We start from the raw sequence: 13977 nt of genomic DNA, 5'->3' as shown, positions 1-13977 counted from the left end.
CTATGCTGGCAGTGTGCCCTAGTGGAGACACGGCTTATACTGACAAAAGTTCTGCTTTGGCATAATTAAACCACATCCCCACAAAGGATGTGTCATGGCAGCAGGACTATCTTGCTGGTATAACTGGGTCTGCACCAGTGTTCCCTCTAAGCTGTGCAGCCGCACAAGAGTCACTCAAGTAGAGCTGCACACATTCGGCGACTTGTGTTTAGGTGCCCCCCCCCCCCCCCCCGCTGCTCCACGGCCGTGCTGCTCCTGCCCTCTGCCTTGGAGCCCATGGCCAGCTGCTCCCGGGACTCTCCTGCTTGCTGTGTGTGTGGGGGGGGGCGGGAAGGAGGAGGAAGGGGAAGGGAGGTGCTGATGTCAGGGTATCCCCTTGCCCATGTACCCCATCTCCGAGGAGCAGGGGAGGGGCAGACAGGGCTTGGGAGTTAGTTGGAGCTGCTGGTGGCTGCTGCAGTCTGAACGAGCCTACAGACTGGTGAGTGCCACTCTGCTTAAAGAGACAATGCGTGGTCTCTCATACACTTCTCCAGAAGCCAGCACACACACACATACACACACTGTGTGTGGGTGTCTCTCTCTATCTCTCTCTCACACACACTGTCTCGGTCTCTCTCTCACACACATGCACACACCCGCTCTCTTGCACGGACACACAAACATGCACAGTGTCTTTTTCACACTCCCCTCCCAATAGATACTGGTGGTGGTGGTGGTACTTCCTGCAGTGCACATATATTCTCTGGAATTTTATTCTTTCAAAGTACTGGGTTTTAGTCTTTTGACTGGTCTATGCATTTCATATTTTTATTTCTCTTACTCTTAAATTTAATTGTTTGAGTAGTGAGCCCTAAAATGCCTAACCTGTCCTGGCTGGAGTAATTATCCCTATGGTAACTTTTTAAAAATATACATTCCATCTAGGGTTTTTGTTTCTACTGGTGGCGCACATGCACATTACCTCGATATTGGTGCACATAAAATGAACTCCACACAGGGATGGAAACAATTAGAGGGAACATTGGTCTGCACTGGTATTTTTACTGGCATCGCTGTGTCAGTTAGGGGTGTGGTTTTCTCCCTCATCCCTACCCAACAGACATGCTGGCAAAAGTTTGTAATGTGGACTAGGCCTACGGCACCTCACAGGATTTTGAAATAGTTGTAATAACTCAGGAGAGAGGCTGAGGTATCATTGTGGGCTACTCAATGAAACCACTGCTCACTGTGCAGTGGCAGTCGAAAAAGCAAACAAGATATTAGTGTTCACAGGAATTTGATGGAAAATAACAATTAAAACCATTCTGTAAATCAATGGCATGCCCTCACCTGAAATGGTATGTTTGTTCCTGGTTTTCCTATCTCAAAGGATAAAGCAGAAATAGACAGGGTTCTGAGGTGGGTGACAGAAATGATTAGAGGCCTAAAACAACTGCCATATGGAGAGAAATTGAAAAAACTGGGATTGCTTAGTTAGAGCGCAGGCAAATAAGAAGGGGCATGCGAATTGTGCAGAGCAATAACCAGTGCAGAGGAGGTAGATTGGGCACTGTTATTCACTCTGTCCCATACTAGAAGAAGAGACATGCAGTGAAATTGAAAAGTCACAACTTTAATATTGGTAGAATGAAATGCTACTTAGCACAATGTATATTTAACTGGCCAAGCTCACTGCTACAAGATATCATTCAAGCACAGAGCTTAGCAGAACCCAGAAAAGGAAAGGCTGAGAGCATCCACAGTCACACTGGACAGGATTGAACATCAAATCTTGGCAGGGATAGAATTTCCCTCTTCTGTGGTTTCTTAAAGCTTTCTCTGAAATATCTGACACAGACCCTTGTCAGAGCCAAGAGACTGGTCTGACTGTGAAATCGCCAAGCACTGTCGCACAGTTTGACATGGCTGTTAGTCTCTCCTCCAAAGTGGTTCAGGACTGGTCTAGCGAGCGGCAGAACAGGTTGGGAGGGAGGGACGTTGGCGGAGATGGAGGGGCTGACTGGGAAGATCCCTAGGTAAAGGTTACCGTGCTAGGTGGAATGTACATTACTTAGGAGTGCTGTAGGTCCGGATTGGAGGGCATTGCCTGCAGGGTGTGGGACCACAGGGGTTGGGGGTATCACTGCTGAAGATCAGTGGTTAGAGAAGTTGGGCGAGCTATGTGAGGACTCCAAAATGGAATAGCAGGTGTGCTGCAGGGCAGGACTGGGGGCGTTAGCAGAAGTGTGTGTGTGTGGGGGGTGTTTGCTGAGAAAGCTGGCCCAGTGCTTGTCAGCATTGTGCCTGGACCAAGCCTGTCCAATCCAGCCCAGCATTTTCGTGGACACAGATTTCTCACATCTTCAACAAAAAGTAAACAGGAAAAAAAGAGAGGCTGTTACCAAGGTGTTAAGCCAAAGAGGGGTCTAAGGTGACATCAAAGTGGAGTCTGGGGGTTAATTTGGAGAATTGTCTGCTTCCCTCTTCAAGGACTGGGAAGAGAGGAGAATTCTGGCCGCGTACTGAGTCTGTGGCCAGGTTTGTTCTGAACCTGGCTCTCCCAGTGGAGCATCCTTTGCATGATGTGTTCCACTCTCTTGGCTGGACTCTTTCAAAGACCCTTCGTTAGCTAACTTTTGTTTTGTTTGCATGTGACTCAGGTGACCAGATGGGAGAATGCCGAGCTCATGGGAATCTGGGCTCCGCATTCTTCTCCAAAGGAAATTACCGGGAGGCCCTTACTAACCACAGACATCAGCTGGTGCTCGCCATGAAACTCAAGGACAGAGAGGTAGGAACCTTGCTAAATAGACTGGATTGGGAATTGGCACTGTGTGGCTTTCTGAAGAAGCACGAATGTCCCCCTGAGATCCCAAGAATGCCTGCCCCTTTGACCCTCTGGGAAGTTTGAAGCTATGTAACTTCTTGTCCACCTAACATGTAACAAGACACTTAGTCCTGCCCAGAGTGCAGGGGATGGGACTAGAGACCTCTTGAGTCCCTGCCAGTCCTACGAGTCTATGAATGCTATTATGGAGACAGCATGGTCCAGTGGATAGTGCATAGGCTTGGGCATCAGGAGACTTTGGTTCTATTCCCACCTTGGCCTGTCTCTAACATGCTATTTGACCTTGGGCAAGTCATGTCACCTCTCTCTGCCTCTGTTCCCCTCCCACCCTTTGTCTGTCCTGTCAGTTTAGACTGGAGACTCTGTGGGGCAGAGACTGCTCTTACTATGTGTAGCACAAAGGGCCCTGGCTGTGGGTGGGGCCTCTAGCTGCTACTAATACTATTAATTTGGAGTGCATTAGCATGCACCATGTGCTATGTGCTTTCCATCCATGTAATACAAGACAGTCCCTACCCCAAGGAGCTCCCAGACTTAATAAAACAAGCAACAAGCAAAGAAGGAGGGAGGGAGAGAAAGCATTCAACAGTTATATGTAAATAAGCAAGTATGATTGATTTAGCAATCCGGAAAGTATAAAATGAGATGTGAGCTGCAGTGTTGGTGTTAATGGCTGTTATTTACTTCATTTGAATCTCCTTGGTATTTACCCCACAGCCTCTCAGGTGTTAAACCGGGCCTTCTGCCAGCTCAGAGGAGTGTACTGTATGCAGGCTAAGGGATCTTTGAGGAGTGTATGTCCCGAGAGCTAACCTCTGTGAGTTCACTGTAAGGACAGAGGCATCATTTTAGTGTACTTTCTGGAACAAAAGATTTTGTATCCAATAGTTCAGGAACTTACAGTGAGCGGTTACAGGGGGTAGGATGGGGGGAGTTGAAGGGAGGTTGAGGGTGAGTGGATATGTTTGAAGGCAAATTGTAGGTGAGGGGACATGAGTGTGTGAGTGATTGTGTTTGAGGTCAGATTTGAGTCTGTGTGAGTGGGGGGAAAGGGATGTCTTTGGGGCCAGATATAATTGAGGGTGTAAGAGTGACCTTACCAGTGCTTGGTTGTGAAGCCCCATTTTAGGTGGCTGTCAGGTTTACTGAAGTGTAAGCCGTTAGGAAAGGCACCCTGCAGTGGGTAGTGGAGGAGCTGTGATTGGGGGCAGGGAGCTGCCAGACAATTTCATGATTATTTACCATCTGGAAAATTTCCCCAATCACTTTCTGATTCCCTGTTTCCGTTCACACACGGCTGGGAAGCTGTTACCCATCATCTTTTTATAGCTGTGCTGATTAGGACTCCCTGTGCTTTGTAAGTGGCAATCTACATAGCTGCAACTCTTCCTGGGGTATTTCTCAGCAGCCCCATGGGCTTTGCAGGGCTGACCCCAGAAGCTGATGAAGATGTAAGGTATGAGGAGGACCATGGGCAGATAGTGATACTGATTGTTGGAGGCCGGAAGCAGCTGCCACCTGGATAGCAAGGGGAAGTCTAGGGCGTAGTGTAAATGCTAATGGAGCCACAGGGTGCTAGAGGAGGTTGGGGATGGAAGTCTCTGAAGGTTCCTCTGGTGAGTGAGCTCAAGCTGCCAGCCTAGTAGTGCTGGGCGCCCAAAGCCTACCTGTGCTCCAGGTGTTAGGTAGGCTGCTAAGACAGTCAGCTCGGTGTCATCTGGAGTTACACAGCCAATGGCTGCTATCTAGAAATGTATGCACTGCATTCAGCAGGTACACGGGAGTCTGCCAGGCAGGTTGGATTTGGCCTTTGATGCAGAGCTCATGTGAGGGATCGCAAATCTTGAACCTGGGTTCACGGGTCCCCCAGGCAGTCCTCAGACTGCAGCCACCACCCAGCAGCAAGCAGGGAGTGTGGGCTGGTGGGTCCTAGTTCACCATAGCTGTTGCCCAAAAAGCTCCCAATTGGAGATGTCCAGCCTCTCCAGTTGGCTAAGACTCACCCTTTCAGCCAGAAGGAAGCACAGGATATTATCCAAGCAACTAGGTGATCCCTGGCTTGCTGCTACATTGGACCTTGCCTTCTCGCCTGACTCCTGCCTTGTTCCTGCCCTCCTGCTTTGTTCAGATCCACCCCAAGCTACCGACTCCAGCTTTGAGCGTTTGCTTGGCTCCCAACTCTGTCTCTGGCTCAGACCTCTGGGTCCTGGTGCCTGATTCCTGCTCTGACCACTAGGTCTGACCGCCTCACTCTTGGTCTACTACAGCTCCTTCACTGGGTTTTATGTTCTATTCAGAGACCATGGTGTGAATCTGAGCGAGCTAATGGCTGGTCTTGTAGCTGGCTGAGTGCTGGAAATGGGCCCTTAACACTTCCAGAGCAACGCAGTGATCAGCCCCGACAGACTCACCCCAGGAGCACTGTGAAAACAAAGAAAAGGGTGTAACACAGAAGCAAAGCCCAGACCTTGCTGATTGGTGGAGGAGAGAACTACATCGGATGTCTACACTTCGCAATATTGGGAAAGGGCTCAGGCACCATGTTGAGGGAGGCCATGTCAGAACCTAGAGAGAGAGCTAGAACACAGATTAGCTCATCTGAGAAGTGACCCTGAGTAGCGAGTGCTGAGTGCTCTGTTTCATTAACATTAGACCAGTAATGGAAATAATTCCCAGAAGCTGAGCTGGGTGGGTTTTATTTTGTCTGAAGCTAATGCCCTGGATCCAAGAGCATTTTGTATTGAAACCCTGTGCACTAGAATTCAGGGGAATGAAGCTTATTCACAATAGTTTTCAATTTATGACACATCTGGGTACATAATTAACCGTTACTGACAACAAATGGCTACTTGGGTTTGTGAGAAAGCTGAGCCTCTTGGATTTCCTGTAGGATGTAACCACAGGAAATTAATTTGGCGCTTTCTGATGACATCATGTTGACCACAGAGCTTCCTCTGAACACAAAGCTGTTTTTCTTGGCCTCCGTTGCAGACGTTTTTAGAACATGAATATTATTCTAAAGTTGCAATGGTGTTGCTGTGAATTCCACCAGAAGGCAGTTGTGTGTGTGTGTGTGTGTGAGTGACTGTAATGAGGTAATTGTTTAACCTCCAGCTGTACAGCTGGAATTGGCTTAGAAGGTAAAAATGCTCCTTTGTACCAGAGTCCTCTGTCCTCACAGGGAGTATTGACTTCTGAAGCCTCTGTAACAATGAGTGCACCACAGGCTTCTGCTAGATCTAATAGCCCATCAGCCCAGAAAAAAGTTCCAGGGGGCTTTGTATCTGCAAGACCCAGGGCCTCTCTTCTCCCTGTAACATAGGTGTCAGGAAAACTTGTATCAGCTGAGTAGGGACAGATGGGCTTGTGAGGAGGATGAGAGGTTTGTCTCCCTGGTGATGGGAAATGTACAGTAGCTTCTTTATAAAGGAGAGAGAGTTTGTGCAGCTCCTGTTAACTGCAGTGTATATTGCGACCTGTAAAGTGCAGGGCCTCTTCCCCACAAAGAGAATGTGTTAGCAGATGATTCTGCCTTTGGAGGTGGCAGTGTGTGATAGGAGAGGGACAAGCTGGGGTTAATGTGGTTTTCCCAAACAGACTAATGTAAGAGTGTGCATGTGTGTGGGGTTTTGTTTTGTTGGTTTGTTTGTTTTTAAAGGCTTGGCATTAACATGTCTTCACCAGCATGCACCCAAGAGACGTCAGGAGTTAGAATGGACTAGAAACGAACATGACAACAGTAGAACCTCAGACAGACACTGGAGAGAGAGCAGTTGGGGATTAACATGCCTCCAGCATTGCCCCAAGAGATACCAGAGCAGTGAGCAAAGTTGTGTGTTCAGGTGACTGGGATGGAAGCAGCAGCAGGTGACTGGAGTCTCTGTTTCACGAACTCTGTCCTAGTAGGATTCAGATTCCCAGTGTAAATGCAATACATAATGGAAAGTGTGAGGGAGGTGCATGTGGTGTGTAGAACGCAGTACTTTCCATTGCCAGTAATGATACTGTGTCTATAGTAGGTTAAGAATCTATTTGGCTACCTGCAGTTTATTGACCTCATTAGTGTTGTCATAAATATAAAGGGAAGGGTAAACCCCTTTGAAATCCCTCCTGGCCAGGGGAAAGCTCCTCTCACCTGTAAAGGGTTAAGACGCTAAAGGTAACCTCGCTGGCACCTGACCAAAATGACCAATGAGGAGACAAGATACTTTCAAAAGCTGGGAGGAGGGAGAGAAACAAAGGGTCGGTGTCTGTCTGTATGCTGCTCTTGCCAGGGACAGAACAGGAATGGAGTCTTAGAACTTTTAGTAAGTAATCTAGCTAGGTATGTGTTAGATTATGATTTCTTTAAATGGCTGAGAAAAGAATTGTGCTGAATAGAATAACTATTTCTGTCTGTGTATCTTTTTTGTAACTTAAGGTTTTGCCTAGAGGGGTTCTCTATGCTTTTGAATCTAATTACCCTGTAAGATATCTACCATCCTGATTTTACAGGGGGGATTTCTTTATTTCTATTTACTTCTATTTTTTTATTAAAAGTCTTCTTGTAAAAAACTGAATGCTTTTTCATTGTTCTCAGATCCAAGGGTTTGGGCTGTGGTCACCTATGCAAATTGGTGAGGCTTTTTATCCAACATTTCCCAGGAAAGGGGGGGTGCAAGTGTTGGGAGGATTGTTCATTGTTCTTAAGATCCAAGGGTCTGGGTCTGCAGTCACCTAGGCAAACTGGTGAGGCTTTTTACCAAACCTTGTCCAGGAAGTGGGGTGCAGGGTTTTGGGAAGTATTTTGGGGGGAAAGACGCGTCCAAACAGCTCTTCCCCAGTAACCAGTATTAGTTTGGTGGTGGTAGCGGCCAGTCCAAGGACAATGGGGGGAATATTTTGTACCTTGGGGAAGTTTTGACCTAAGCTGGTAAAGATAAGCTTAGGAGGTTTTTTCATGCAGGTCCCCACATCTGTACCCTAGAGTTCAGAGTGGGGGAGGAACCTTGACAGTGTTCATGAGGAGGGATTATACCTGCAATGACAATTGAGTAGACACCAAGGTAAGAGATGAAATTATTGTATGGCCTTGTGTTACTGCATCATCCCCGGGGGCAGGTGCCTGCCCCACTGGCTTCCCACCCAGGTACACTGGGTGGTCCTGACTGTTGTCTGGAGTTCCCATGCTTCCAGTTGAATAAATAAGCAGATGCCACATTTGTCTTTATGGTGCTCAATCTGAACTTGAGTCCCACTCATGATGAACGGACTTTTTTTAACAACTAGAAATACTCCCCCATATTTGGACATTTACACAGGATGCAACTGTCTGAATTACAATCAGATTATAGGATCAGTCTCTTATTTCTGCTGCAGATGAAAAGGACATGGGTTTTGGAAATGTGATGTTACCAATCTGTCTCCCCCTGTAATTTAAGAGTCTCAATAATTATATCATGATTTATCAAGATCATAAGAAACAATTAGTCTCTCCTGGTCCTGTAGCATGGTTAGGTTTGCCTCTGTCTTTCATTTCTGACCTCCACTTCAGTCTGCCAGCCATACATGCTGTGACTAGAGATCACAGATGAAGCAAGTTTCATCAGAGAGGTTTGGCTCTAACTGGGTGAAGTGAGGTTAGATAAACCTGAAAATTGCTGGCTCTGATTCCGCTGCTGGAGTTGGCCAGCAAGATCAGGTGAAATCAGTTAAGACCCAGGCAGACTGCGAAGAGCTACAAAAGGATCTCTCAAAACTGGGTGACTAGGCAACAAAATGGCAGATGAAACTTAATGTCGATAAATGCAAAGTAATGCACATTGGAAAGCATAATCCCAACTATACATATAAAATGGTGGGGTCTAAATTAGCTGTTACCACTCAAGAAAGAGATCTTGGAATCATTGTGGATAATTCTCTGAAAATATCCACTCAATGTGCAGCGGCAGTCAAAAAAGTTAACAGAATACTGGGAATAATTGAGAAAGGGATAGATAATAGGACAGAAAATATCATGTTGCCTCTATATAAATCCATGGTATGCTCACATCTTGAATACTGTGTGCGCAGATGTGGTCACCCCATCTCAAAAAAGATATATTGGAATTGGAAAAAGTTCAGAATTTTAAGGGCAACAAAAACGATTAAGGGTATGGAATGGCTGCCATATGAGGAGAGATTAATAAATCTGGTACTTTTCAGCTTGGAAAAGAGACTGCTAAGGGGAGATATGATTGAGATCTATAAAATCATGACTGGTGTAGAGAAAGTAGATAAGGAAGTGTTGTTTACTACTTTTCATAACACAAGAACTAGAGGTCACCAAATTAAATTAATAGGCAGCAGGTTTAAAACATAAAAGGAAGTATTTCTTCACACAACGCACAGTCAACCTGTGGAACTCCTTGTCAGAGGATGTTGTGAAGACCAAGACCGTAACAGGGTTAAAAAAAGAACTAGAGAAATTCATGGAGGATAGGTCCATCAGTGGCATCCCTAGCCTCTGTTTGGTGATTACCTGTTCTGTTCATTCCCTCTGGGGCACTTGGCATTGGCCACTGTCAGAAGACAGGATACTGGGCTAGATGGACCTTTGGTCTGATCCAGTAGGGCCATTCTTATGTTCTTATGAAATACTCTTTGTAGGATTTATTGAGAGAATAAAAGTCAGTAAATCAGAAACAGGACAAACACTGTTGACCCTGCCTTGCCTGCTTTGGAATTGTGTTTTTGGGGTTCTGGAATAAAGAATTAGAGGCCTCTGCAGTATACACCCTGCATCAGTTGGATCTTCAAAAAGAAGCACAGTACAGAAAAGTTGGGGTGGGAAAATTAGAGCAGCCAGGATGATCCAGCAGGGCAGTTATTTCTCTCTTCATCGCATTCCAGAGGAAAGATGAACACAGGAGCTGAGCACTGAGACTGCAAAGGAAGAATTACTGAAGCCAAGCTTAAATCCCACTCTGGGTAGAAAGCACATAGCTTGGCCACTTAGCTAGCCAATGTGCAGGATGCTGTGCAGCTTCATTGAATACCAAGCAGCCATGGGAGCCATTTGGGTGTGTTAAAGGTCAGCTGCCCCAGAGCATTGTGTGTGTATGAGTGAGCTAAATTCAGGATAGCACCTTTAGCACTTGTCAGATCTTGACCTGTTTCATTGACCACAGAGATGAAATATGACATCCTGAGATGGTGGGGGGTTGATTTTGGACTTTTTTTGCATTCCCTGGCAAGTTCACAGCCAGCTGGAGGCAGTTAGGGTTTAACTGCCTCTGCCTTGAAAATAGGACAAGCTGTACGTTTCTGGGATCACTAATGGCTGAAGGAAGGAGCTGGTCTCTAAGCCACCCTTCCTGCAGTGAATTTGTTTCCTTGGTGAGTGAACATTCAGTGGTGAGTAGCTACACAAATCCTAGGCTACAGCTTCACTTTTTTTGTATCATCTCTTGCATTTTCTCTTCTTAAGGCAGAGATACACACACTGACTGTAGACTGTCTTGCGAAGGAAAATAACAAAGCACCCGCCAGCCTGCCCTGCCCTCCAGTGTTTTTATTTGCATAGGTCTAGGAGGGTTACAAACAAGAGTTCCATGCACCAGGCGCTGATAGACAGGGTATATGAGAGGGAGAGAAAGCTTGGTTTTGATCGAGCGGGGAGCTCGGTGCATATATATGTAGGTGTGTATTATTGTAGGCAGTGTTGTTGTAGCTGTGTTCATCCCAGGATATTAGACGGACAAGGTTGGTGAGGTAATATCTATCTATTGGACCAACTTCTGTTGGTGAGAGAGGCATTGTCTACACTGGAACCTGAATGACAAAACTTTTGTTGTTCAGGGGTGTGAAAAAACACACACCCTAAACCCCCCAGATGACAAAAGCTTTGCTGATGAAAAGTGCTGGTGTGAACAGTGCTCCTGTCGACAAAGCTACTGCTGCTCTTCGGGGGTGGAAGCTTTTGTTGGCAGGAAAGCTTTTGTTGGCAGGCACAGCTGTGTCACTAAAGGTGCATAGTGTAGACGTAAACAGAGACAAGCTTTCGAGCTTACACAGAGCTCTTCTTCAGGTCTGGGAAAGGTCTTCTTCGGCTATCCCTCGATGCAAGGATGATGTCTGCCAAGGGGGTTCATTGGTGAGTTTTTAAGTTGCTGAGGAGCCCATTTCTTGCCCTGTAGATTTTCCCACAGAAGTGACAGGTGTAATCTTGAAGGAGACATAATTGTTGGCTGGAGTGTAGTGCCCTTTCTTTCCTCCTTTGTTGCTTCTCTGTCTCATGAGCCTGTTTGTTCTCCTCAAAGTGAGCTTTCGGAGTAGCAGCCGTGTTAGTCTGTATCCGCAAAAAGAAAAGGAGGACGTGTGGCACTTTAGAGACTAAGGTGCCACACGTCCTCCTTTTCTTTTTTCAAAGTGAGCTGTGGCTTGGTGCATGAGAGTTACAGCTAAATACAAAAAGAAAAGGAGTACTTGTGGCACCTTAGAGACGAACCAATTTATTTGAGCATAAGCTTTCATGAGCTACAGCTCAATTGGTTCGTCTCTAAGGTGCCACAAGTACTCCTTTTCTTTTTGCGAATACAGACTAACACAGCTAAATACAATGTCTTCTGCAGTTTCCACAGTATGCATCCGATGAAGTGAGCTGTAGCTCATGAAAGCTTATGCTCAAATAAATTGGTTCGTCTCTAAGGTGCCACAAGTACTCCTTTTCTTTTAGCTAAATACAAGGTGGAACAGATCGTTTAGCATAATTAGTTAACACATAGTTCAAGTTTCAGAGTAACAGCCGTGTTAGTCTGTATTCAAGGGACTATTCAAGGTGATGTGGCCCATTAACACCCTTCCAGTGATAGGAAGACAGGGAAGGGGAGAGGGGGAAAAAGCATCTGGTGGGGATTGTTTTCATCTGCCATAAATCCAACGTCTCTATTTAGTCCATGATTTTTAGTGTCTAGCAAAGTTATGAATTTAAGCTTATATGAAAAATGTTTAAGTTTAAGCTTAAATAAAAGAAGTTGGTCCAGTAAAAGATATTCCCTTACCCACCCACCTTGTCTCTATATTATTATTATTTTATTACATTAAAATTAATAGTATTTTAATTTGACTGTTACACATCACAGAAGTTGTGTGTGTGGGGAGGGGGATAGCCGTACTGTGAGACACTAATGTAGCTCAGGTTTCAGAGTAGCAGCCGTGTTAGTCTGTATCTGCAAAAAGAAAAGGAGGACTTGTGGCACCTTAGAGACTAACAAATTTATTTGAGCATCAGCTTTCGTGAGCTACAGCTCACTTCATCAGATGCATCCAGTGGAAAATACAGTGGGGAGATTTATATACACAGAGAACATGAAACACAGGGCGTTACCATACACACTGTAACGAGAGTGATCAGGTAAGGTGAGCTATTATCAGCAGGAGGGCGGGGGGGACGGGGACGGGACGGACCTTTTGTAGTGATAATCAAGGTGGGCCATTTCCAGCAGTTGACAAGAACGTCTGAGGAACAGTGGGGGGGGGTTGGAGGGGGGATAAACACGGGGAAATAGTTTTGCTTTGTGTAATGACACATCCACTCCCAGTCTTTATTCAAGCCTAAGTTAATTGTATCCAGTTTGCAAATTAATTCCAATTCAGCAGTCTCTCTCTGGAGTCTGTTTTTGAAGTTTTTTTGTTGAAGAATTGCCACTTTTAGGTCTGTAATCGAATGACCAAAGAGATTGAAGTGTTCTCCGACTGGTTTTTGAATGTTATAATTCTTGACATCTGATTTGTGTCCATTTATTCTTTTACGTAGAGACTGTCCAGTTTCCCAATGTACATGGCAGAGGGGCATTGCTGGCACATGATGGCATATATCACATTGGTAGATGTGCAGGTGAACGAGCCTCTGATAGTGTGGCTGATGTGATTAGGCCCCATGATGGTGTCCCCTGAATAGATATGTGGACACAGTTGGCAACGGGCTTTGTTGCAAGGATAGGTTCCTGGGTTAATGGCTCTGTTGTGTGGTTGCTGGTGAGTATTTGCTTCAGGTTGGGGGGCTGTCTGTAGGCAAGGACTGGCCTGTCTCCCAAGATCTGTGAGAGTGATGGGTTGTCCTTCAGGATAGGTTGTAGATCCTTGATGATGCGTTGGAGAGGTTTTAGTTGGGGGCTGAAGGTGACGGCTAGTGGCGTTCTGTTATTTTCTTTGTTGGGCCTGTCCTGTAGTAGGTGACTTCTGGGTACTCTTCTGGCTCTGTCATTCTGTTTCTTCACTTCAGCAGGTGGGTACTGTAGTTGTAAGAACGCTTGATAGAGATCTTGTAGGTGTTTATCTCTGTCTGAGGGGTTGGAGCAAATGCGGTTGTATCGTAGAGCTTGGCTGTAGACAATGGATCGTGTGGTGTGGTCTGGATGAAAGCTGGAGGCATATAGGTAAGTATAGCGGTCATCAGGTTTCTGGTATAGGGCGGTGTTTATGTGACCATCTCTTATTAGCACCGTAGTGTCCAGGAAGTGGATCTCTTGTGTGGACTGGTCCAGGCTGAGGTTGATGGTGGGATGGAAATTGTTGAAATCATGGTGGCATTCCTTAAGGGCTTCTTTTCCATGGGTCCAGATGATGAAGATGTCATCAATATAGCGCAAGTAGAGTTGGGGCATTAGGGGACAAGAGCTGAGGAAGCGTTGTTCTAAGTCAGCCATAAAAATGTTGGCATACTGTGGGGCCATGCGGGTACCCACAGCAGTGCCGCTCAGTCTACCTAGTTTATCCAAGAGAAGGTTAAGAGGTGACTTGGCTACAATCTGTAAGAACCTGGGGAGAAGATATCTGAGAGTAGGAGGGTTGTTTCATCTGGCAGACAAAGGGACTAGAAACACCAATAACTGGAAGTTGAAATTAGACAAATGTAGGCTAGAAATAAGAGGTAATTAACCACTAGAACAACTTACCAGGGAAGTGGATTCTAAAGACTGGGGCATCTTTCTAAAAGATCTGCTCTAGCCCAACCGGAAGTTGTGGACTAGCTGCAGGAATCACCTTATGAAATTTGTGGCATGTGCTCCGCAGGAGGTCGGACTAGATGATCATAATGGTCCCTTCTGGCCTAAAAATCCAGGGCAGAAATAATTAAGGGTTAAATATACAGTCATAGCTGAACATATGGGGTTACCTGTGACAGT

The 13977-nt window shown here is 45.9% G+C and overlaps 1 protein-coding gene across 2 annotated transcripts in view; it reads left to right on the top strand.

Annotated features, from left to right (window-relative positions):
- The window catches only part of TTC28 (tetratricopeptide repeat domain 28), a 510509-nt gene that overhangs the window by 323375 nt on the left and 173157 nt on the right, over positions 1-13977 (top strand). For both annotated transcript variants that reach the window (XM_073313673.2, XM_073313672.2), the window contains exon 5: positions 2643-2773. In XM_073313673.2, coding sequence (XP_073169774.1) covers positions 2643-2773 — 131 coding nt within the window. The remainder of the gene's footprint in view (positions 1-2642; positions 2774-13977) is intronic.

The sequence above is a fragment of the Lepidochelys kempii genome, chromosome 15 (assembly GCF_965140285.1).
Source record: "Lepidochelys kempii isolate rLepKem1 chromosome 15, rLepKem1.hap1, whole genome shotgun sequence".
In the NCBI taxonomy this organism is placed as follows: Eukaryota; Metazoa; Chordata; order Testudines; family Cheloniidae; genus Lepidochelys; species Lepidochelys kempii.
The sequence above is the reverse complement of the archived record's forward strand: the minus strand, read 5'-3'. Positions and strand labels throughout refer to the sequence as shown.